This window comes from Ptychodera flava, chromosome 19 (genome assembly GCF_041260155.1).
Source record: "Ptychodera flava strain L36383 chromosome 19, AS_Pfla_20210202, whole genome shotgun sequence".
Lineage (NCBI taxonomy): Eukaryota > Metazoa > Hemichordata > Enteropneusta > Ptychoderidae > Ptychodera > Ptychodera flava.
Window position 1 is genome coordinate 10,477,757 of NC_091946.1, and position 27,346 is coordinate 10,505,102.

Here is a 27,346-nt window from a genome sequence, read left to right on the forward strand (position 1 = left end):
TGGTGGTTTCAACTGATCAAAGATTCAATGAGTGATTTTGCAGGTATATGCACTCAACAGGGTTCGTACGCTCCTGGAAAGTCCTGGAAAGTCCTGGAATTTAAAACCACTCCTGGAAACTCCTGGAAACTCCTGGAAAATCAAAATTTACTCCTGGAAAACTCCTGGAAAATCGCTAGTTACGATCGCACACGGTCGAGAACGGCCTGATCGTAAGGGGAACGTCAAACAGTATAATTGTCGAGCGTCAAAATTGCAAAAATGCGAAAAGATGTTTTGCGACAGGTGGGGAGCCCTCCCGAGACAAAATTTGGAAAGCGTAGTAGTGTTTCTTAAAATGTCGTAAAGGGGTACCCTTGTACTAGCGTGGGCGAGACCATGTTGTGTATTCCATTATCCATGGTTTTGCACGCACGTACAGTGACATCGAAGTATGCATGAGTAGATTGTGGAGGGACCGTGTTGAAATTTAAAGCTTGTTCGGGTCACCAGTCACAGCAATGCCTCCTGCAAAGTGTTTATTCAGCGATCATGTTGAAACAGCCCGAGTACGTAGGATGGCTTGAGCGGGCGCAAGATAAATTCGCGGCAAGATGCAAACTTTGTGAAAAGACTTTCGATGTATCGGAAAGCCTAGCACTACGTATGATGCTCCGTGTTCCCGTGGCTTGCCATTCGGCACATTCATGCGAGATATTGCCGGCCTTTGTGCCCTTCACCGTGCATTACCAGCAAACTTATGGTTTTTGACGTCATGCGAACAGTTCTTTTTTGCAGTCTGTGAGCGGTTGAGTGATTCGGGTAGCATAGATTGGAATCGAGTTGATTTCGGCCGAAAGTAGTTAGAAAAGAAGTTTTTTGTGTGCGGTCCAAAGTGGGACCGCGTGTCTATGGACCTCAGCAGGGCTGTAGTGGGACGCTTTATAATATAATGCAGGGAACACATAGCATCATACGCGGAGCTATGAAAAGCCATGCTATAGCTACAGGAGCAAAACATCGAGCTCTGGTAGGAGAAAAACAGGAGCAAGTAAATAAAAAATTAATGATTTCTTTGCCCGATCTTCATCAAATGTAAAGTCGTCGACTAATTCTAAGCCTTCCCTGAGTTTATCTTTCCTGACACCACACTCGCAACTGCACAGTAAGTGAGGCTACCCACAATTCCCCTTGATTTGTTCACTCAGACATTTTTTACTCAAGGCTTTTTTCAATTTTATCACTTTCTTAACAATTTTTTACTTACAATTTAAATTCAGGATTATTTGTTGACATTGTGTTCCTAAATTATTGATTATGTTTAAAATTCAAGAGTAAATTGAATGAGAAGTCGATGTTTGGAGGTGTTAAAAATTGCACACTTGTCAAGATAAAGTTATCAGCAACTAAGATGGTCTCATCATACCACCTGTCAGACATGCAAATTTCCTTTGTTACGAACATTAAAAAAATCAATACTCTTTCTTTTGCCAACACAGATGCAACTTATTCTCTCAGTTTCCTTGAAATATTGTGTATGGCTGTCAAAAATCTATGTCGACAAAATTACAAAATTGCTATCTCCTCCGAGGAAAGGGGTTTATCATCTCATTATTCAAAGTGAGAAATCAGAAAATTATGATGATCAGAACTATGTTGCCAGAATTTTTAAATATTGTTCTGTGTACAGAAGAAATTTGCTTCAGTTCAGTGAGTGATCTACGTGTGTACAGATCATGGAGAATTGTGGGTAGCCTCACTTACTGTCTCAATCGTCAGCGATGTTATTCAAGATGTCATCACCGTCAAAACCTGTCAACTCGTCATTGACTGCATTTGTCAGCAAAATGATGTCTTATGGGCTGAAGTTTTGTGGACAAGGAAAACATTAGAAACAATTAGTATATGATTCTTATTAAAATTGCAAGCTTTATTGTGCAAACACTCCTGGAAAATGGCATTTTTCAACCACAAATACTCCTGGAAAATGGCAAAAAAACTCCTGGAAAGTCCTGGAATTTTGATTTACTTGAAGTGTATGAACCCTGTATATGCACTCAACAATAAGTGAACCACTTTAAAAAATATGCTCTTTCTAACTCCACATCTGGACAAAAATTGTAACACATTGCAAACAAATTTCTGCCTAAGTAGTGTGTATATCTTGTCATAGTGGAAGTATTTTTTTATGGGAAGACTTGAAAATCATCAAAATGAGCTTGTCAATTCTTAATTCACATTAATAAATAAATTATTATGAGGAAAACACAGTGTGCAGCTGAAATATTTATCAAGCAACAATCTCTTCTGGGAAAGTAGTGATTCTAAAAGGTTTTCTGTGAAATATAGGTTTTAATCCACTGCAACTGAAGTACTGGAGTAGAATTTTAAAAAATCATCAGTATTTATTTTAAGAAAGTATGTTGCCAGTTGTGGTTGAGAACGTGATTTGAAGTTAAAATTAATGTGTAACCCACCTTGAACTCTACCAGTTAATTTAAAGTGAAGGGAGATCTTCTTTGTGTAGGACTTCCTTGACCTTCTGTAAACTTCACTCAGTGGCGTTCACCTGATTTGACCGGTTAATTGGCAACATAATCTCAAGAAGTCTGTGTTTCAAATTCTTTTCTATTAAAAGCTGATTTCAAAAATACATGAAAATGCTCCTAGAGTGGGTAATTGGATGCATGAACAGTAATTTAAACTTGACTTTGAAGAGTAAGATCTCGTCTCTCGTTACCTGTTAGCTCTGACGGTTTACTTCACTTGGCTGATTTTGACAGTAGCTTGGCAGAGAGAGACACTCTCCCTGTGATTTATGATGTCAGGGTCAAAGATTCCTGTCAAATAACTGAAAACCGTTGCACGCTGACTTGGTGACCAAATACAGTTTTCTGCAGTTTTTCTTGGTCTTTGAACACAGCTCATACATTTAGATTAATTGAAGCCCGTCTCAGTGCTTGATGGCAAAAAAAGAAATTTTAGAACCTTGAGTTCGTGCAACATTATTCCTGCTCATAAAATGTTTCTCAAGCAGAAAGTTCAATCTCATTCCTCTGTAAGTTTACCTAATCCAAATATTCCATATTTCATATGTTATGTGAATTTTTCCTTCCCTCCACCTGAATTTCCGAAACAGAGCCCCACCTAACTTCTGCACTGGACTGATAAGGTGTTGATTCAAAATCTCACAGCTTCTCAATTCAATCTCAACATCTACCGATTACAACTGAACCAAATGGACCAAAACTTTTCAGTTCACCTATCAATCTTCGGCAGCTCCAATCCAATGTACTGTTGCATCCAACCTTTCAAAAGTAACCTTTCTCACCGTCTCAACCCTCCTCCTCAACACACACCAAAACAGTTCCCATCATATTCTTTTGTAGACCCAGATTGTTATACTAAATTCACTAGATTGCTAATATCAGGATGACCAAATCAATCGCCTTAAATCATCCATTTTGTTGACCCCACTTGACCTTACATCCTGGTGTGAATGTCAATGGTATACAACACTTCAGAAGTTGGAATGCACTTTTTCCTATCAGAGCCAACTATATTCACAGAATCCTATCCTTGACTGCCAGTGAAAATAAATCACCTCCAAGAATGTGTATTTTTCTCTTAACAAAGGTTGATTTTTTGTGTACTACATATAAACATAATAAAATTCAAGGATGTAAGATGTTGCATTCACAAAAATGACCAATTGTTTACAAGCGCAGTACATTACTATTGCACAACCAGTTCTAGACCCAGAAACCAAACACATGATTCTTACAAATGAATCTCCATGATGGTTTTCTGAAAACCTCCGACTGCTTACAATCTCATATTTCAAAACCTTCCAATGAGTAAATTGAGTTACCAATTGTTTTAGCACTTGTGTGTTCAATGATGAATTTCCCACCTAGAAATCTCACACTATTGGTATATCCAATGAAATCATTGAAAACAGTGTAAGTGTCACTCTCAAGAGAATGTGAATTTGATATATTTTCATAAAATAATAAAAACATTAAACCTACTATATCAACAAAATGAACAGACAGATTTATGCCCTGTGTTTCAGGCATTTCTTCACATTTAAAAACAGTTTTTAGTCAATTTTTTTGCCATTCCTTCAAAAGTTTTGTATTTGTAGCCATGTAGGGAGGATAGAAAAGTTAGAGGGCATTGCCAAAGAACTTCCTATAGTTTCTGAGAAGGCACACCAGGTTGATTCTGTTCAAGTTTTGATGCACTACAAAACCAAAGGCTTCTGTGAAATTCAGCCAGAAGTTGATTCATAATTTTGCCAGCTTTATAGATTCATTGACTGGTTAAATTTCCTGTTGTGATAAAATAAAATTCACCTGATTCAGAATTAGACATTTAAGAGAACAAAGGAATCGCTTTACACATCACTGAGTTTGTCGAGACGGAAGGTTCATGATAATGAGCATATTGAAAATGGGGTAGTAAACAGCTCACTTGAGAATGTTGTCTTAAAAGCAATTGACTTTATTACGATAGATAGTGTTCAGAATTCAGCTATTAATTCAGTGTTATTTACTGCATTTTAAATAAAGCAACCTTGTGGTGTGTGTTAAACATAAAACATAGTGCGACACCTGCTACTTGTTCAATTACACTTTTGAATGAAGTCTTTTATGGTCAAATAGATTAGTGCTTCGAAATCAAATTTTTTCATCAGAAAACGTCCTTGACAGTAAGCGAGTATGTGTTTTTCTAACGTTTTATTTCATTGAAACGCTGTTTGAAATGTTGGAGTGATGTAATTGGTGAAGCAAAACAGTTTGAGGACAACGAGCGTGAAATTGAGAGATGACCTTATCACAACAGCGACGGAAAGGTGTAAACCTCTTAAACTTTAAGCATCCCTCATAAGATTGCTTTTGAGCGGAAGTGTTTTGTATACGGAATACACCGGCATTGTAAGAGAGTGTATAGTTTTCATAACATTGTATTTCATTGAATGGCTGGGAGAAATAATGAAATTATACGATGCGAAGCAAAATGATTACGGAACAACTGGCGCTAAAATATGAAATGACCTTACGCCTTTCAGTGTCAGGAAGGTTGGTGTACATCTCATAAACTACGTAATCCTCATCTGATTGCTTTTGTATATGGAATACAGCAACATTGTTAGTAAATTTTGATATCAAAGGGCCAGTAGCTGTATCTTTTGGTGATTTTTTTCACTATTTTTGTTTTTAATATCAACCACCATTTCTTGCTCTACACCCGTAAACATGTTGAGATGCACTGCATTCAGCTTGTCAACTCAGCCTGTACATGTTATTGTCGACAGGTGAATTCTGGTCTGAACTAGAATTCAATTGTGAACAGTAACAGTGCATTTCACACATACATGTATTGATGCTGTGTTGACAAGCAAAATACTAAGTATTACAACATGCTTAGGGGAGTAGAAGAAGAAATTGTAGTCAACATTAAGAAAACAAAAAAGTGAAAAGAAATTGACAAAAGTTATAGCTACTTGCCTGTTATTCAAAAATTGAAACTTTTTAAAATTCTGATAATATAAAATGATGAAAATTCTGACAACATGAAAACTATGAAATGCAATTTCAGCCTTCACAGTCAAGTGAAATGTGTGACAATTGTATTCTTTTGTTTTTGTGATGTCCTATCAGTGGGTTCCATATTTCTGTTTTTTTACCTCAACATCAACTCAGATCTGAACAGCTTAGTGAAATCAATGAAGTTTGGTATTCAACAGTGAATTGAAATTGTCATTAAGGTAGAATGCACGATGGGGGTCAGATAATGGACTCTCAAACTTTTACAATTATCGTTTTGGTCTTCTACTTGTGAGTACTCATTTTGAAACACATGGAGTAAATAAAGTTTCAACCGGCTTATTTTTGTGAAAATCGAAAAATTTTTTTTTTCCCCATAGAGTTAACACGGGGATGGCAGCCATTTTGAATTTCGAGTGTTGGCAAAGATTGGGTAATTTGTGTCTCCAGTACCAAATTTTGCACAGTGACCCCTGATTTTATTCTTTATTTCTAAAGGGTAAGGTTTAAACTTTACTTGTGGAAAAATTGAGCAATTGTTTAAAGTCTTTCAATTTTGAGGATGTACTACCTTAAGAAGTCTGTATATGATTGGAAAGAATAATCAACAAAATGCAGTTTAAAGATTGATTTTTAAAAAGTGATTGGAATTTCTGTCCTTTTGTACGTAGGGTGAGTTATTATTCTTAAATGACAAAGTTTCATTTATAAAATGCTAGCGAGGTGAGGGTTCACATATTAATCCCACCTAATATATAAGGAAAACTTCAATTGGAACACAGTGGCCTGAACTGGTGAGTAGCCAGTCAATTTGTCTGGCTTCCTGTTAAAAAATGAACGTACTGTGTTAGACAATCTTTGAATCAGACTCCATGCATAGCTTCACAAGCACTGACAAGCACTACATTACTAGTTTTGATCATAAATGATTTCACTTCATCATAAAGCGTGAATAGTTACAATTTCAGCTCTTTTTTGAAGTCAGAAAAATGCCTAAAATATGTGAAATGAAAAACTGAAGCTAGGTACTTTCCATTCTGAAATTACACAACATAATGTGCAGGGTCGTACTGTAACACTCAGAGAGACCTTGTTTCATAGTGTAATCTGGTGACCAATTATGACCTATGTAATCCGATTACATTGTAGCAGCCGCAATAGTGGTATCATTAAGCCAGATTTTTTTTTCTCAGGGTGAGGATATAGTAATAAATTAGAGCCTGCTCACTAGTGTTCTAGCTTGGTGTTTAGTTTCAAAGAGTACTGTAAATTTTACCTTCTGGGGTTTACGTCAGAGAAAACAAAACTCTGCTGTGTGATGTTAACCTATGTCTGGACTGGGTTACGATATTTACGCAAAATGATCGCCATAGTGAAAGGAATCAGCATCATTAAGCGTGATTGGTCTGTCATTGCTGTGCGTTGTTAACAACCACTGAGAGTCAGGTTGACTTATGACCACCCCTCTTGGAGAGAAAACGGGGAGAAAAGTAGTTTTATGGTCGCAACAAATTTATCGCCTGTCAGATTAGTCAAGGGAGGTAAAGTATGATAACATACTGGCGTAAAAGTGTGGCAACATGCAAGCCTGTATGTCATTTGTAGCCCCAACTTGAGATGAAAACCCTCTCAAAGTTTTACCTACTTATGGCAACACTCAACATTTACAAACAGTAACAGCTGATAAACCTCCATCCCAGATTAATGGATGGGCAATTTTGCCATTTGAGGGATTCTCCCCCCCCCCCCCCCCAAACCACTTTCCTAGGTTAAAGTCTTTTCTCTACTTGTCGAAAAGTTGACTTTTGTCAGCTGCCAGAATGACTTTGTCTGTGCAGTTTAGAATTCTTATTGTACAGGTTTGTGAGAGACCTGTCAGGGTTGGCCACCCATGCAAGTCTTCAATTACTTGAGATTCTGCGCCCAATTATAAACAGCAATGTGAAGTGGACCGTTGACCGAACACAACCACAACCATGTTGAATATACTCTCCTGACATTGTGTAAACAGGACCAATTTGTACATCGGTACAAGTCAAGCTGTAATCTTTGACTCGTCCGTCTCCATGACAGATAGCTGTTTTCTGTAAAGAAAAACTTTCTACACTTGAACACAGCACACCCAGGCATAGGTTCTGTTGACCGGCAAGCCAGCTGAAAAATATTCCTGTAACTCTCGTCTCCAAAATCGATCAAGTTTCGATTTAACCCATGCAGCCCCAAGGGTTAGTTTAACCCTACCGAGTGTTATAAGTCGGATGACACCAATACACATGGCATGGGGGTGTAAGGTTACCCAAAGTGCTAGTGATCGGCAGTCAGTTCGTGAATAGCTGCTTTGCCTTTTTTACCTAACCTCAGGTTGTTATCCAAGGCTGTTAGCCAAAGAAGATAAACATCTGTCTAACCTCCCCACTTAAATCTGCAGTGAACAAAGACAGTTGGCTGTCACGACTTTCTGAAAACTGATCATTCTATGAAGCAAAGGCTTTGCTATAATACCCTGGACATTAAACCCTTCCAATTCAAACTTTGTCGTAATCGTCTATGTGATGAAAATCAGAAAAGGCGATGTTAATGTCAAGGTCTCCACAGATGTCAATCCAAATTTTAGCCCCGCAGCTCAAATTCTAAGAAACGTTGAAAGAGTCTTCAGTGGTTTCAAAGTTCAATAGCAGTCACGATATATGTTTACGCTCAAACTCAGTTGAAAAATGAATGTCGTATTTAACAGAACAAAAAACTGTAACTCACACTGGTAACATACAATTTTCTAAAGAAAAGTGACGTGTACACATCATGTCATATTTTTTTGCCCATTTCAAGCATTTTGAATCTGTAGCAAAAGGCTGTGTTTCCTAAGGGAAAGCTATCTGTATTATTTCCGAAATGGCAAAGCCTCTAAGCAATTTAGCCAGTCATCCCAGCAGATTTATCTCTGCGTTTTGTGTCATCGAACCATCAAGCAGTTCATTGCTTCCTAATCTGTCATACTTTTTTCTCCAAGAATGCAAGTTTCTGAGTAAACCACAAAGCTGTTCCTGATAAGCTGGGGCAAGCCCTGTGTTGAAATAAAATAATTGGGATGCAATACCCTTGCGTAATGCTGTGGTCTCTGTCTGATCTACGAGATGACAGTCAGACACCAGATTGATGAGATTCTGTTCCATATTCCACTTCACAGTGGTTGAAATCTTACACAATGTCTCTGTACTGCACTAGTTTAGGTACAGGGTCACCATCTTTAGATATTATATTCCTTTTTTTTTTACCAAAAAAGGGATTTTAATTTTCCTAACTAAAGTATCTAATGTGCCTTCAAGCTCTATACATATGCTAGGCAAAGTACCTTAAGATAGTATGTGTCTCTAAAGTGAAAGATTTTAACTTTTGCTCAAACTTTCCTCAATGAAACTTTCAACCATTCTCTTACCAAATCAAGAATAAAAATCAGGGGTCAATGTGCAAAGTTTGGTACTAGAGAAACAAATTACCTAACATTTTAGTGATATTTGAAATTCAAAATGGCCGCCATCCCTGTTTTAACTCTATGGGAAAATAAAATTTTCAGTTTCAAAACACTAAGACCTAAGATGGTGAAAATTGTTCTAAACCCTAAGGACTATAAAATGGGCCCCACAAGTGGTAGATCAGAGAAGAGTTGAAAAAATTGATATTCTTGATATTTGTCCCAAGGGCACACTGTACCTACATTAGGCACTATCCCTGATATACCGTAGCAGCAAAGAGTGTACCACAATCTGAGAAGTGTTCTCTATCAGCCAATAAGACGTGCCAATGGCTCAAGCAACAACATTCTCTTTAACTCAGGAACCTTTTACACAGTACATGTCTATGGAAAAGGTCAATTCAGGAAATTCTGAGATATTCTGATATTCTTAAATTGATTCAAAGAGCTGTTACAGAACTCAGTGAGTCCAACTGCTCATACTTTGAACTACAGTGGATGAGAGCAGTTTTGCCAGACAGTCACAGGAGCTTATTGCAGTATTATTGAGAATATTAAAGATAACCAATTAAACAGTGCAAAAAATACACCAACAGATGTGTCAACTCCGTTCTTTCAATGACTGCGTCATCTCCGGAACCAGGTGACAAGATAACGAGTTGTCCACTTGTTTTTGTCGAGGATGTTGTGCTCTCTCAACACATTTTCAAATTCAGGTTGGTAACCTGTGTAAATCATTCCAGTGAAAATTTTCAGTCAACGTAAGAAATGCCCGTCCACTCTCTAATGGAATGTAACCCTTTGACCCCCCTCTTCTCCGCATATTGGATCAGCCCATCCTATAGAAAATATGGAAATGTTCTAAACTATGCCAGTAAAGGGGTAAACTTGATGAAAACTGTTTTCCCCTCTTACACCGTACTTATTTTGTAACTCCAGTTGTTTTGTGGAATATTTGAGAGCTGCACGATATACATGTGTATCAAAACATTCCTAAAAACAGGTGCGTGCAGCTGAGTTGAGTATAGACACTGTCCAGACACCGTTCTGTACATCATTGACAGCAGCAACAAGTGGTACAATGGACAGAGAGTCATAAAAGCCTTGATGGCTCTCTCCTGTGATCATAATTTTCTTAACCTTAACTTTTTGCCCTCCTTCCATTCAGCCCAAAGTAGCCCTGTGTGTCTCTTGCAGCCCATAAAACCAATCCCATTTTATGTCTACCTGGCCCAGTGTTACGGGTCAGCAGTTGGCAATGTGACAGGAGTTTGTGATTGACTGTTCAGAACCATGTGATTGATTGCATGCAGTTGAAGACTAGTATATGTGTAGTTCTCTGGCTCTCAAAAGTTGTAGTAATCAGGTGATAGTGATCGAGTCACAACTAGAAACCTAGCAAATTACGACAGAAGTCAGGTGAGCTGATCTCAGAAGTTTGCGAAATAACTTCTGTACATGTCATAGAGAACAAATTACCGTAGCCACTGTTGGTGAACCCAAAACATACCATACTGTGCTGAACCCTTTGATTTGCCGATGTAGAAGTCCAACTTTGCCATAGAAAATAGAAGGGTTGTAGCAAAATTGGGTGGTGAAAGGGTTTCAGACAGAGCAGATGTTGTGTAGAATACATCAGAGAAGCTGCAAAACTGTAAAACGTTCCTCCTCGTGAAACAACAATAGATACAATTACATTTTGTCCTGTAAACACCTTCATTTCCTGGTGAGCAATTAACTATGTAAATTATGTAAGCACAAAAATCCCAATCACGCAACAGAGGGAAAAACAGACCTTGAATATACTGTAGATCAGAGAAAAAGGTGTCAAATTTTTTCCAGTTTTATGCAATTTTGGTTACATTTGGCATAGAACAGCAGGTATACTACTTCCGTTTCCGTCAGCCTTGACTGGGACATCCTGCTCTTTACACACCCACATCCGAACACCACATTGTGCTTTTGTTTTTTAATGGCTGAAGTCTGGACCCATCATTTTAATCAAGCTCTTTAAAATCATTTAGAAGACATCTAAAAATAGCCGCAATGGGTGATAGATGTCTATCAGATCCAATGTTGAAATATTCATATACAGTCCGGAATCCAAGGAGCCGTTTATTCTTAAAACCTACTTTTATGGGCCGGGCTTCACAAAGCACATACTTGACCTGTTCAAGCCAGATTCCCTAGTAAACAAGTCCAAAATCACTATTCATAACAAATTGTTTTGGCCATACCATTGCGGTTAAAGGGTTAAGTTTTTACATTACGGGGATTTTCGCTCAGACACACCTGTGTTGTAAACGGCGCATACAAAACTATAATGTGAAATCATTCTAGCATTTCCATAAGGAGCAATGTAAACCTTAACTTATGAGATCATATAAGAGACCTGCATCAACTGCTTTGCTCTTTGATGGTGATTTGACTTAAGAAACTGCTGCGTCAATAAACAATGAATCACCTTTCACGTTGGTTTCAATCACGAAGTAAATCCTTTTAATTTTGCTGAACGATGGTACTAAAACCGAATGTGTTGGTTTCCGTGTAACTTCAAAAGGTAACAGACCATTTTCCAGATTGCTGTCTAAATTATTGATACTGCCTTTACATACTAAATAATAATGTTTGTAAGTTATTTGGAAATGAAATGTAAAAGAAAACGTGTAAAATGAACTGTGAAAATTTAAGAACTCCAGTTTAAGTACGGCAGACCATGAAACTGAAGGTTTTAAACTTGCTCAAACTTTCCCCATGAAAACTTTAAACAGCTGTCTTTAAAAGTGCGAGTAGCTGTAACATTTGATGGTTTTTCACTATTTTTATTTACAATGTCAACTATAGTTTCTTGTTCTACTCCCCCAAAGCATGATAAGGAACACAGTATTCAGCTCATCAATGAAACCAGTACATGCGTAGACTGCATTGTTATTACTAAGTAAATTCAGGTAGGGACTAGAATTCAATAACAGTGCATTTTGCTCATACCAGATGCTATGTGTTGACAAGCTAAACAGTAGGTGTTTCAACATGCCTTGGGGAGTAAAGAAAATGTATTTCACCTTCAAAAGAAAAATAGTGAAAAAATCATCAACAGTTAAACTGCTGGTCCTGCAGTAATCAAGAATAAAAAAATTAATGATGGGTCGCTGTGCAAATTTTGATATTACAGAAACAAATCACCTCAAATTTACTGCTATTTGAAATTGAAAATCGGCAAATGTAAACTCTATAGGGATGAGATCAATTTTCAATTTTCACAACAGTAAGCTAGTGATAACTTCACTATGGCAACAGGCTTTGGAATGAGTGTACACAAGTAACAGGTCAGCAAAGTATTGTAAAAACTCCCTCAGCCGCAAACTACAGTAAACAAAAGTACACTAGAGTTCGTTTTCAGTCCTGTCTCTCCACCAGGGTTCCAATTTTACAGAGGAAACATCAGCTGTGTTCACCCACGTGTTTCCAAGTCTGTTATATATGGATCATATATATTGATGCTTTTCAGTGAAACTTTCAATTACATAATACCATAAATATCAATAAAATACTTAGGTTTGATTTATTGCATGTGTAAGTGAGTGTGTGTGTACATTTGAATGCTAAATGTTTCATTCCTCCACTCACCAACATGTTGAGCAGTCATTTGGTATGCGTATTAAATCTTTTACAGCCGTATGAGTAAAATGTATGAGGGAATTTCTTCTATAAGACAGGAACTACTTTGATGAGACATTTCTGCAAAAACTGTATCAGATGAAATGAGTAACTGGTGTACATCCAAGGTTTAATTTAGCATTGTCATAACGGTTGTAAATAAAGATAATAGCCAACCCCGGCCAAACCAAATGTATAAATTAAATTGATGGATTATTGGTACTGTTAAAGGTAAGACTAACACCTCTGCCATAAAAAATATCTGTTCGCATTTTATATTGGGAACAGCTGCACGGAGAAAATATCTCAATGGTAGGCTGAGCAATTGAAGCTCGTTCCACACACATGTACATCCTACGATATGCTGCTAGTGAAATTGGTCCGTTTTACTAGTTTTCAGATTGTAAAATTCTCTGAACTTTTAGATGACAAAACCATGGCTAGACTCAAACTGACAAATGTGTAATGACCATTTTCATATTGACAAGGAGATGACGGATCTTTTTCACCATCGATAGTTTCTAAGATCCAACCTTTGACTACCTGGAAGCAAGTTTCCGGTTGGTCTGACACAGTTTCATGAAGGTATATAATGCTGTCATTTTCCAATACCATGTCAAGAACAATTTACCGTGTAAATTGTCAGGATAGACGCCATGCTATCGTTTGGTTTCCACATCAGTGAGAATTTGATGTTTTATTCCTGTAGTGGGGGATGCTCTTTTCAAAGTAAAAAGCCGGACCACCAGAATGTCTCACTTTGAGACAATCACCTTTAGCCAATCAAGTCAAGTGTCATGACCTTCACCATGAGAATGTTAGCCACAAACCAGGGGGAAGTATATGAAAGCAATTTGTCTCATTGAGACAGAAAAAAATATAGAAAGTTAATAAAATGATACAGAAAAAATTATTGAAAGTTTTTGAAATATGATAGTCCTGTAACACTACCTGTACCATTTTATGGATTAACCATATGAACTACAATGGTGTTATTATTAAGTTGGTAAAAATTGGTGAGGATCTGGGTGGGGTAGGTGAGAAAAAAAAACAATTTAAAGCCAGTATACATCTTTGCCCACTGTGGCATAAGAGAAATCTATCTGACAGTAATATTTGTGAAGTCTTGTCAGAAAATGTGTATTCATCAGTGAGTTGAAAGATAGAAAGATAGTAGGAACACACAGTAAATGTACGTACACATACCTTTGTGAATGCTCAGACCGTGTGGTATAATAGTATTAAAAGTGAACTGTGGACATTCAGATTGGTCTGCCCCGGGTATCTGGTCACTTGGTCACTGACAAAGTTTCATGGAAGCAGCTAGCTATTTAACAGGGAGGCAAGGCTGTGACTCCATCCATGCATACAGTTTACCTCCCTTTGGAAGATGTAGTGGCTACCACGACAAAAGACACTGTCGGGCCATTAATTCCTCACAAAGAGATGGGAAACCATTGCTTGATAATATGCCACCGGTCAGTTTCAAAGGAACCAACAGTGTTATTAGGGGTCACTGTTTCATTCAATGCGACTACCTGTACATCTGTCTTAGTCATTATATAGTAAAGCTAGTTTTAAAGAGACAAGTCTCACGATGATAAAACCAAATACCCCCAAACTGAGTGAAATTGGAATGGTCCAGTTCTATGCCATAATAGGTAAATCTATCATAGCATACATTACAGGATTTTCTGTAACCCCTTCCTGTTTTGTAAAGCTGTCATGTAATTAAACTGTTCATAAGGTCTTCTCGGAATACCTACTTCCAGTGTGTAGGTTTTGGTATCACAATGTTTCCTCCTACAGTAAAACATTTGTTTTGGTTTGTTTGTTTTTTTTTCAAATTTAAGTTACTTGAATCCATTAAAAATGGGGTTGTGAAAAATAAGTGCAGTTATCCACCAACGGTGTAATCCATTTCCACATTGTTTGATGATTTTGAGTGTGCCAGGCCATTGAACTTTTATCAGATGATGTTGCCATGGTTACCAACTGATGCAACATCCTCTGAAACACGATCAAAGAAGAGGAATAGCAGGCTTGTACGAGTCAGATAAAGGCCTCGCGAAACCCTGGCAACTCTAATTTTCCTGTAAAGGGTGATCAGTATTTCAGTATCTCAGGTCAAAAATAGTGCAATTTTGCTTTTCGAAAATGAAACCAGGGTATGTGTTTTCAACCTGTCCATCATCACCAATGGAAATAACCCTGTACTCCAACAAACCAGTGTCCTTAAAGGAGATTCTATTTTTCAAACAGCAAGTTTATTCCCACATACTCATCCTTCAGTATGGAGATGTCAATTGAGCCTGTTTTCAATTCTCAGTCTGCACAGATCACATAGAACAGGATGAGATAGTGTGAAAACAAAGACAAACTTTCACAGCTTATCCTGTCTACCATCGGAAAGAAAAGATATTATGTTACTGTTGTTCGTCAATGTTCCATTATGTGATGGTGTGATTTATGCAAGAGCTTTTCATGAAGGAAAATGCATTCTTGTACCCTGCATTACAGTAACAATACTACCTTAGTATAAATCTGAACTTTGTGAATTGACTCTGTCAAAAGTCTCTGTTTTCATTAAAATGCACCATATAGACAAAAAATTTGAATTGCGAGTAAATTTCCTAATGCTTGGAATTTTCAGCAAGTTTGTACACACGCCTGTCGAATCACTTCTGAAATAAAGGTGATTAGGCCAAAAAAGTTGGCAAAACTTTTCTGTATTTTCTCACTCGGTTACAAAGCTACATGATGGCTTTTGTTCTCTTTGAAAGATTTTTTTTTTCAAAAGAGATTTGCCACCGTGTGTTTCTATTTCCTCTGTCGTATACCCATCTATTGAGAACTTCTCTTTACATAAAAATATCAGAAGAAATGGCTTCAAGTGTATAGTATTCATTAACAGTAAATAGATACCAAACATATATAAGTTTTTTATGGCAAAAGATACACTTGATAAATGTTCGGCTCAACAATGATTTCAATAATTCAAAATATCTAAAATTTACATGGCTCTAACAATATTTGGAGTTTTCACTGTTTGTGTCGTAAAACATGAATATGATTCATGCGCTGTGGTGCAAAGCAGGATGAGATTTCAGTAAAACAATCATGTAAGCTACGGAATCCACTCTGTAGGGTTTCATTCAATCATGTATTGTGTATACCTACCAATCTTTTTCAAAATAAGGAAATAAAATCAGTGGTCACAGAGCAAATTTTTGTACCAGAGAAATAAATTACCGAAATTCACAGACATTTGAAAATCAAAATAGCCAGTACTTCTATGTTTAGTTATTGTGGATCAATGAAATCTTAGATTTATTTAGCATGGGAATGAAACTGTTTCAAATTTGCCAAAACTTGCAATCCAACCTTCACCGCCATTCCTTCTATTATATCTTTGAAAGAAAACACATTTTTAATTTTCTAGAAAACAAAATGGTGAAAACCTAATATTTCTCAAAGAGAATCCATACACTTGCCAGACTAGGCTATTTTTGCGGTATTTTGATGGTTAGAAAATCCTTTCTAGAGGCATTTGTGTGTTAATTGGTCTCTACCTAGACTGATATATCTGGATTATCAGTGCTAGCGATGAATGTGAGTGGCATGTTTTATAAGGGATGCATTGCAGTGTAAAATGGGAAAAAAACTCATGCTTTTGAAGAGCTTCATCTTTGAAATTACTGCCCAAATGGTTGCTAATTAGAACTTTCGCAGGGGTTGTTTTTTTTAAACTTGAGTGGGTGACTCCAGACAACCTGCAGACCCGAAGCTACTTCTAGTTGGTAGCAAATCCAAAATTTAGAATAAATCTACTATTACCACTCCAGTTCTGATTTGCCAATGGTAAACTGGAACACCTCAAAGAAAACTGAACCCACATTTTCTGTATGGTAGAAATGAATATTTGACATAGGGTGCCTTCAATATGTTACAAAAACACAAACATACCCCTTAGAATAATGTTTAATTGTACTATGGCTGAGCACAGGCCCAATGTTCTGCAGGCTTTCCGGTAAACATGAAACGACAGTAAGACTGGTTGTTTTGACTTTGGATATAATCAGTGATAAATAGTAAAAATCTGCAATCTGACTTTAGGTAAAAAGTTGAAAAGTGGTGCACTGGATACTATATAAACACTGTCAAGTTAAAATTATTGCCAGTTCTTAAACACTATAATAATATCTATAACGCTGTAAAATGCGAATAGGTTCCCTCAGAAGGCAGCGCTTTCATATTTTAAACAGTCGTTGGACTGCATTGTTACACAGATCGGCTTATTTACAACATAATTGAAGTACCTCGCTTTAGTGCAAATAGATGAAAATGATCTGCATTGAAAATTTGTCATTTTCATTTATTTAATTTCACCCATTGGTTTTGAAAATGCATGATGTATATTGATTTTTGTGATAGGCATATTTTATTTGCATACAACAGTTAAAAACTTGCCAGTAGATTTATTCTGAGTGTATAAAGCACTAAGCACTTTAGAATATGACACATTGTAAATTAAGGACCTGATATGATACCTGAGAATGGCGCACAAACAATTTCATGCCATCACATCATGTAACAACTCTTTTGATTGGTTGCAGTGCTAGGATTTATCTCCATTATTGAGATTAGCAGCTATGTTTACCAATTAGTACAGCAATCTTGATTGGCTGTGACACCTGCTAATTTAGCATACGAGTTGAAATTGGCAACTCTATCCAGTTGTTGGCACAGCAGGCTTTTGATTGGCCAACCTACCCCTCACTAATCAGCCTCAATACTATCAGATTGTGCAGCTGTCTCGTCGAAGCGAAGTGTAGCAAATTTAATCAGCTCGCCCCGGTCCACTCTTCCGTTGTCAGTCAAAAATAAATATGAAAATGCTCAGGCCATGGCTGTCTGTCATGAAAAATGATAGTAAAAGTGATTTGAGCGCTAACTTAATTGATTGTGTCATCTTGTAGGATGCAATTAATCTGCTGGAGCCCATGACCAACGATCCTGTCAACTACGTCAGACAAGGAGCTTTCATCGCATCTGCATTGATTCTCATACAGCAAAATGAAGTTACTTCTCCCAAGGTAGGTGTACTTTTTTTTCTTCTTTTTCTACTTTTTCTTTTTTGGTAGTCGTGAATCTTTTTGTATGCCACTGATAACTCAGGAGAGATGGAAATCAGCAAGGTGTTCACAGTGTTAATGTTTTTTTGGATAAAACTTTTCATTGCTGAAATAGTTTTCTGTTTATATCTTGTTTACTCATAGAGTGCTGTGTTTACTGTATTTAATACTCTGCAGTTCATTGCCACATACTTGTGCATGAAGTGTCCACTTTTAAAATTCTTTATCAGGGCAGCAACTGTTTCCTGAAATTTTAAAATCAGGCATTTAAATTTACAGCTCACATTTGGTATACGTATATATTCATTAAAATTAAATTTCATGTAGCTGCAACTGAGTTGTACATAATATTTTTGACATTCGAATGGAATTTGTAGATTCTTTAAGTTTGTCACAAGAAAGAAGTGTATTTTCATCCTAAGTGCAGATATAACACAAATAATCTCATCATTAAATTTCTGCGGTACACGCATCTGCCATCTGAAATGTTTTGTTGAAAGTATTTATTGTTCATACTTTAAAGTAAGCCTTAGGAAGGACATTGACCACTAACCACTTATCATCTTTCAGTGAACACAAAACAAGGATTAGAATTAATGTTGAATGACGGCAACTTCTTTTCTTAAACTCCCTGCATCCCAGTGTAAGGGTCCAGTGTGATTATTACAGACAATGGATTTTGCCCAAACCATGGTGGTGTTAAAGATAAAAAAGGGGGTCACATGCTGCAGTATTCCATTGAATGGTTTCCACAGACATGAGTCTCTCTCATGGTTGCTATGACGGATAGTGCATCATTTTGTTGCCTAGTAACCATCGCTAAGTGACAATATCGCCAAGTAACTACCCATTTATCTAGGGTATTGTTAATTTGATGCGCTGGTTGTATATTTTATTGTGCAATAACCTCCGTAAAAGCTGTTCTCTCAGTGTTTCGCACACATGACTAGTCTTTGCCTAGCATGGGACAATGAAATGCTTCTATAGTTACAATCACAGATACATCTGTATGCTGTCGGCAGAATGGAGTCAAATCACTGCTGGGCAAAATAGAACATTGAAAACAAAAAAGTGCATGTCGATGTCAAATTTGCAATTGATTATGAAATTAATTTTGCATCACCAACTGATGATTGGTCACCTTATCATCATGTTCTTCTGTGACCTTCGACATTTTATTTTATTCAACACATCGAGTATTGATGGAAGCATGACAGTTGTTAACTACCTAAGGAGCCACAGTTGTCCATCATAATAAATCCCCAAAGGCCTGTAAACTCGGAAGAACAGGAAGTGTACCAGGTGCATGTGGTCTTGAACTTGCGTCAATGGTACAAAAGCGAAACGGGCAAAAAAAAGAGGAAATGGCCAAGGTGTAAGAGTGACCTCTTTTCGTACTGGAAGACAAGAATGAAGAAATTCTCTCTAATATCACTTGTAAAGCTATTGAATTAAACATGACAAGTGTGTGGTCTTTCAACCAATTGTGTTCTGTCATGTGCATTGATGCATGTTACGTACAACAGTCCAGCTTGACGATTTTTAACATCAGTCTGGCTTTGACTCGCACAATGTGAATTTCCATTTGTAGGAATGTTTTTTTTCCTCTCATGGAAAAGTTTTATGCTTGACTAAGTGTTTCCGGTTTCAGCTTTTTGTGAAGTCTGTCTGGGCAAAGATTCACCAAACCTTGGATTGCCTCTACACCAAGTTACTTGCCATTGGCACCTTGCTATTTGAAACTCTCTGAAACTATTTACTCATTTTCTTGTTTACCGTTCATGTTTATTCCTTTTGTAAACAGCATATCGTTTTCCTTGCTTAATGAACATAGTGCAATGAGCGAATAGCACCAATAGATCTTGCGTTTGCCATGGTTTCCAGAAATATCAATTATCGACAATGTGTTGCTGTAAAATAACTGTGCCCACATGACCTCCAAGTTTGGAGCAATGTAATTTTTCAGCTATCAGACTGGCCCAGTACGAACAAATTTGAAACTTACAATGCATGAATGAATCGTACATATGTACACTGAGCAGGTGCTTTAGCTATACCAGCAAGCGCGTCTACTTGTTGCCATGCCAACATGTCGAGAAAGAGATCCCCGACAGAGAAGCAACCGCGGCTCGTGCTGATCAAGATGAATGTAAAACACACTTTATCTCTGCAGTACAGATCATAATCATAATAGTTTTAGACCCATTGTCATCCAGTGCGTCACAAACTAAATTGTCAGTATTTGGAAAAAATGCAAGCAGACGACACACAGAAATATATAGATGGTTTGAAGAACTCACCTTATTTGCCTATTTTTTAGTCCAATTACACACTTTTTTCTCTCATTTGTTCCTAATTATTCAATCATGCGCCTCTAATGTTGATTTTTTTCTCTGTGACCCTCATTCCACTGTACCAATCAAAAGTGGCTACACTATCGATACAGCTGTCTGAAGCCAAAGTGTAGGACTAGTACCCTATATACATTGTTGGTGTGTTTATGTATCTGAGTCTGTGCTCGATTTCAAATAATAAACAAAATGGAATTTCCCATCCACTGTATTTCAGGTGGCGACTTTCCGCACTATGTATTCCAAGGTGATCACCGATAAACACGACGATGTGATGGCGAAATTTGGCGCTATTCTAGCCCAGGGCATTCTGGATGCAGGTCAGTGACCCCATGTTTTTCTCCATAGTCCCGTATTTCAAGTCTCTGTGCCAGGTTTTCACACTTGGATGTCAGATCCTCTCCTGGTCAAGGAGAGAACTTTAGAAGTGCTTCATGGAACCAAAGACATCCGCACCAATGTACAAAGTCAAGTTTAAAAAACATCCGGAAGTTGACTTCTGGATGAAAGTTAACGATTCAAAAGGAAGCATTAACTGGTGTAAAGACTCTGATAACAATTTAACAAAGTGCATATCAAGCCAACGAGGGCTGCACAATGTTGTTTTATCCAAAACAGAGATCCCAAATGGGATATTTTAACTAAACCTGACCACTAAAGAGTGAACTAACCATTTAGCAGAAAAAACACAGTACCAGTTTTCTTCGTGAGAAGCAAATGATAACTGCTTTAAAACTTTTTTTAACTATTTTATAAAAAACATCTTGAGTATAGTAGCTTGAAAAATATCACTCATACCCATTTAGAAAACAAAATGATAAAAGTGATTTGCATTAAGCGATTAATTTGAAATTATCTCCCAAGTCGATATGCAGGAGTCAGTTTATTATATTGGACAGACATATCAACCCAAAAGACGATTGTATATGTTGGAAGGGCTCTTGCATGGCAGAGAATATATCTTTGAATTCTCATCTCTGTGTTTCACTGTATATTATCGTTGTATTTTGTATGTTTGAGTTGAATCTGCCATAGCCTTGATGAAAGGAATGTCTGTACATGTATGCATGTCACATGGCTGGCTGATTGAAACAAACATGTCTGTCCTGTCTGTCTCAATGTCTCACCAACTTGTAAAAAAAGTCCTGTTTGGAGTTCATGAATCAGACAGACATCTCATGTCGGCCTCGTTAGTTTACCTGGAACCCAGACATGTCTTTGTTGCTGTCTCGATCTTGGATTAGTGTGGCTATAGCTTGTATTTGGCAGTTGTTTGTGTGTACACCAGGGTATCTGATATACTAGTTCATGCTTATGTTATGACAACTAACTGTCATCATGAATGACGTATTTCAATGTTATATGAACTTATGTCCTGCGTAGAGTAGAAAATTTCAAAAGTATTGCCAACGTTGCCTTTTGCTGTGTATACTCCATAGGATGACCCATCTTTGCCATAAAGGCGCTGTTCTAAAATTCCACAACTCTGTTCACCCGCTGTCAAATACGGTACACCGATTTAACTCTACAAATCCTGCCATTGTCCTTCATTCCAACCACACGTCATCACCCAATTCCAGTTATAACCATAAGACCGTATTTCCATGTCACTCTTTAATCCCGGATTCCACGGCCCTGTTTGCTGCGTCACTGATGATATATTCTTGCACCGTAATAACATCAGCATGTGTATGCTTCACCCCATATCATTGAGCCTAATAGCCTCTGCAAATGCTACTCAAATTTGAATCACTTTGTCCAAATCCACTTGATTCCACATTGTGGGTTTAATGACAAGTTGTCAAAGCATGCTGGCAGAACTCTGAATTAATATTTTTCTCCCCTGTTTTCACTAATCAACCAATATCCTCTGAGTGTCAGGTTTCTCAATAATGTAATGAATTACTTTTAAATTATGACCGACTTTTGACTGTAAGCCGCTAAGGCGTGCAACAGCTGGCATTTTAACGGGTGGTAAAAAACCAGCAAAGTAATATTCGGTGTTCGAATTTCACATCCAGTGAAGCATGTTTCAATTTTTATGCATCTTTTCCGTGAATTGTCTCCAAAAGGTCACCCAAAAATATGCCATTTGCAGTATGGTTTAACGAAAATCGTTAGGTGATAATAATGTAAAGAGGGAAAAAATATCAGAGATGATGGTCGTAGTGTGTCGGATCGGCATCTGAAAAAGAAACACCACCGGAAGGGATGCAAGTGGAAAATGTCAAATCATAAAACACACAGCAGGGATATCATTCTTGACACTTTAAGGCGCATAAAACGTGGAATTATGCGTTTTACCGCCACCAGATACAGATGCATAAAAGCTAAAAGATGTTTTTGACCCTTCAGTTATCTGTTCATATTTATTGCCTCAGTCACTATTAAAGTGTGTGTATACGCAGTTTACAGCTTTCTATAAAACATTCTTGTATTCAGGGCAGTTTAGAGTCAAAGCATTCATTTTTGATGCCAAAGAGAACTAACTTTTCATTCGATACAACAAGATACGCTACCTGTCTCTCTACACAATTGTCTAATCTGTCCACTTTTGCTTATAATAAATATCTAAGTTGTATCTCGTTTGAACCAGGTATCTGGCGCCTTTCAAAATAGTTAAAGTCTCAGATTTATTGCAAATGCTTTCCCCTCCTCGTCATGAGATCCTTATTCCAATCCCCCCTCAATCATCCCTACTCAGCACTCCCCCTTCCATAATTTCTTTCAGATATGATAAATATGGAAGTTGTATCTCATTCTAATCTGGTATCTTGTTCAAATCTGGCGTCTGGCGCCTTGAAGAATTAGAACCCCCAAAACAGAAATCATTTGTGTCTTGCTACTGGCCTCAGAATCACCCTATCAGGGCATCTTGTACTTTCTAAGTGGGTGGATGATATGATCAACTGCCGCAGATTGATTGTTGCGAAATGTCCATTAGAAACCTAGTAACAGATGCCGTGGGCAATTTACAGATCGGTTTTTGTCACAATTACTATAGCCTTGTCTTACATGTATTTTATCACGTACAGGAAACACTTTAAAACATGTGTACCCTGAAGCCATGATACGCTGGCTGTCTTTCAACTACAGTCTGTTCAGGTCCCAAGTTTGCTAATTTGTGACCCATGTTCAATTAAGTCTGCCTTATTTTAGTTCAGTTTCTGTCAAAAAAGAGATCATTGGCTTGGTTCATAGGAAAGACATTAAAAATAGTGGGCACTTGTTTTTTGCTCTTAAAATGTATATATAGTTGCAAGCTGACCAGCACTACCGTTCTCATGAATAAAAAGCATGACTTCTAAAGTCCAACGCCTTCCTACAGTAATCATCCCTATATTTATTATCTTCACTGTCAGCGACTTGGAGCTTATCAAATAAGTGGTTGTCTCTCGTCATCTTATGTCTGTCGGCGTCCATCAACTTTTTGCATTTAAAGATTCTTCTTGAAAATTGCGAGTCCAATTACTTTTGTATGTTGTATACAGGTCCCTAAGGATGACTTAAATCAGATTTTTCCAAACTCTGATAAAATAAGGCCATTTTTTGTAAAAAATCTTCTTCTTCCAAAGCATTAACTTTGCATATTTAAACTTTAGAGAATTTTCCCACATTTGTTGCTTGTTCCTTTGAAATCATGCTTCTCTTTTACCAATCAAATTTGGAATGCATGTTTATTAGGATGGCCTCTCTTTTTGGCAATTGATGATGGAATGTGCATATGCAAATTTTCAGGGCCAGTTTTTCATTTTTTGTGAAAATATTATTTCTACGGATACCACTGGACCTAGAACTTTAAAATTCAGTACTTAGATCTGAAGGATATCCTCATTAATGTTACATCCACAATCACTACCCTATCAAGTGGTATTACAAATTTCAAATTTTTGCATTTTTTCAGTGCAAAGTTCATAATACTGTAAGCAAATATCACAATTTCTAGTCTGTAATATGTTATGTAACAGAATAAGTATCTGGGAATAACTGTCTCATCACTTGAAATGGGATAATAACACCATTACACAAATCTTTGTCAAAGAGAAACTGCTATTTTCTCCAGCTGTGTCAGTTATCTTGTACTCAAAATTTGTACTGCCATGCAGCAATTCTATTATTGTCATTTTCAGCAAATCAAACAGCCGAGCTTTATTGGCCGGTAGGTTACTGCGTGGAGATATCAGTGCTCTGCATTGCAATCCAATGAATCCAAAGTGTTTGGTCTTTTGGACGGATAGTGGGATTAACCTTGATTTTTTTGAGTGCTGTAAATTTTCCCACTAAAATTTTAGTGCAACATTTTACCAATTTTTATGAATTGTTCAGTTTTTTATAATTTTGGACCAAATGGGCATAACATTTCATTGACTACAGTCTTTTTATCCAAATTTGGCAAAGATCTGAAAAAACTGACTTGCAGTATATCTTATAAAGACGGGTAAAACTAACTTTGGCACTCAAAGGATTAATCTTGTCACAATGCAGTTCTGCCAAAGCACCTTATTACTTTGCACGCTGTGGATCATGATCAGACAAGTTATTATTTTAAAAAAGGAGGGTAGAGATCACACCATATTTTGATATTTTTAAAAATCTTTGGTGTGTTGATCACACATTGGTGAAGTAGATACAATTTTCAACATAAAATATTTATTGATGTATTGCTGGTTCCTTTGATTATCAGCGTAACGCAGATGCTGCATTTAATTTCCCTTTCCGTGAGAAACTTTACTATCGCATGATTCATATTATGTGCTCGCAGGCTGCAGTTTAACATCATCCGTCCACCACTGCTGATGATTCAGGAAACGAAACCAAACCCTTTCTGTGAAATGTAAAGAAACGATGATGAGAATTTCACTAAATGGTAGTTTTGTGCCTTCCTTAATCTAACGTAATGTAAAAAGTAGTTCAAACAATATTACTTCTCATAACTAAGTGTATACAAGGACATAAAACTTTCATAGGTGTGTTCTGAGAAAAAAAAGAGAAATAAAAAGTTAGCAGCCTCAGTGGGCCTTTAACGTCTTTCACCTCATTTTGTAAATTATGATATTTGCATGTGAATCCATATAAGCTACTCAAAGATAACATTCAAATGATTTTTTTGAAACAGTTGACTTGGCCTTGACAGTTGTGAAATTGGAATTACCGGTAGTCAGACGGGGTGACGCCACATTGTAATCTGTGAACACCTGTGTTCACCAGCATTATGACCATGTGGTCTAATTGAATTCCGTGTACAGCTTTGATCTTGTCTTCATGTACATAAAATCCATTATTCAAATGTAGCAGTTACGATAGCCAAGGCCGTTAAAATGAACGCTTTTTATTGGATCCTATGAATTTCAACAACTCTTTGATTACACTGAAAACAAGCGAGGAATATCTTTACTGTCTGATACACTTTTGACAAATTCATAGTCACCATTTATTCTGCAATCAGGATATTTCAATTTAATTATCTCACGGATCAAGAGCAATTTTAGAAATTTTAAGTCTCCGGATGTTGTATTATTAATAAATTATCCATAATTGTCCTGTTGGGACTTCAAACTTGTATTATGTTTTTTTAGAAGTTAAAGAGTTCTGTCTCCAAGCATTTAATACTAGTATTAATCATTGCCTAATTTCAATTTCATTGGTACTTAGGTACTCTCAGAGTTGTCATGTAGTAAGGCTGTAGAGAGTAATGCAGTTTCTGTACTGTTAACTGGGGGCTTTTTAAGATCGCTGCTTAAATAGAAGTGAAATAAACACTGGTGAATAATGGTGAATGTGGAGGCTTTTTGCTGGCCATCATTGAAAGGAGTGCAGATATTAACCGTAATCTCAGTTGTCGACTCTCTCTAAGTGACAATGGTGACCTGCAGGCATGCCAGCTTTACTGCCGTCGTCATCGCGTATCATAAATGCAAGCTAGTAAAGATAAAAATTCATCACATCTTCACTCGTTCCCTCTTTCCAAGTTTCCCTAGTTGACTACAGGGAGGTTTAAACAACTGCTAACCTTCTGTTCGTGCCTGAAATGGCACCAATATAATGTTAGCCATACAGCTGCAAAAGCCCCTGGCTTTTTGTACTGCACAGAACTCAGTATGTTGATGAATCAAATTGCTTAGGGAAGAGGAGATATTTCTGTGAATAGAGCATTTAGGCAAGACCAAGCAAACTCTCTTTTACAATATTGCAATGAAGGCCTATTAGAATCACAGACCATATGTCATTGTAGACTTTCAGTGATTTAGCAATAACAATATGTTCAAATATACAATAAGCATTCCTTTATATATCACTAGAACCAATAGATATTTGTGTCTCGTAGGTGCTCTGGTTTTTACTCCTCAGTCACCATTCAACTGATTTGTGTCAATTTTCTTGTCTGAAATGTTCAAAGTGCAAACTGGAGTGTGTTTTCTCTGAATGTGTGGACGATGGTTGTGTCTCTTTTTATTGATCGGAGTGTTTCAACTCTTGCAGTCTTCAGTTCTGTGATATTGCACTGCCATGAGCTGAAAGCTGTGATTATCAGTAAAATATGCTAGCACATAGACATCCAAAGTTACCATTTTAAACTGACTTTGTCAAAATGGGTTCTGAAAAATTGCTCAGTGTTTGAAACAATGAAAAGGGGGACAGTTCTATTTGTGTAGCCTTTTTACCAGATAACATCTAAGTAACCGGTTGATCGAAATCAGGAGCGATAAATTTCCTTATTTTGTGCTTGAAGACACAAATCTTAACTTGAAAAAATGTAATAACTTAAAAATTTCTGTCTTGGAAAATGTAATAAAACTTCACAATCCCAGTATTGTATGCCGAATCGCAAAACACATTTTTTTTTCATTAAAAATAGATTCTGGATGTATCAGTCTGTGGTGTCTCCATTGAGCAGGTGCATTAAGTATGCATCTTTCAATATTACGTAGTAATGGTCGCGTGTAACACTCTCAAGTAGTGCACGTAATTTTTATATCGGAGTGAAATGGCAATGCCCTGAGTTGTTCCATTTTCTGTTCAATAACCTAAAAACCCTCAAAACACTTTTGTTACTGACACCATCATCGTTAACTGCACACTGTCAGGCGAGTTACACATGCTTCATGATAGAGTCCTTACATGCACCTTGTAAGTTCAATGAAGGTACACTGTGTACATGTACCTCAAACATGAATTTTTTTCAGCTTGTGTAGATTCATGGCT

At 37.1% G+C, this 27,346-nt stretch overlaps 2 protein-coding genes across 3 annotated transcripts in view; one reads left to right on the plus strand and one right to left on the minus strand.

Annotated features, from left to right (window-relative positions):
- LOC139118530 (5-hydroxytryptamine receptor 2A-like) overlaps nt 1-13,979 on the minus strand; it is an 86,760-nt gene extending 72,781 nt beyond the window's left edge. Inside the window, exon 1 of the mRNA XM_070681876.1 lies at nt 13,864-13,979. The gene's annotated coding sequence lies outside the window, so the exon portion shown is untranslated. The remainder of the gene's footprint in view (nt 1-13,863) is intronic.
- The window catches only part of LOC139118527 (26S proteasome non-ATPase regulatory subunit 1-like), a 168,025-nt gene that overhangs the window by 108,740 nt on the left and 31,939 nt on the right, over nt 1-27,346 (plus strand). For both annotated transcript variants that reach the window (XM_070681869.1, XM_070681870.1), the window contains 2 exons: nt 17,637-17,753; nt 20,361-20,463. In XM_070681869.1, the coding sequence (XP_070537970.1) occupies nt 17,637-17,753; nt 20,361-20,463 (220 nt within the window). The remainder of the gene's footprint in view (nt 1-17,636; nt 17,754-20,360; nt 20,464-27,346) is intronic.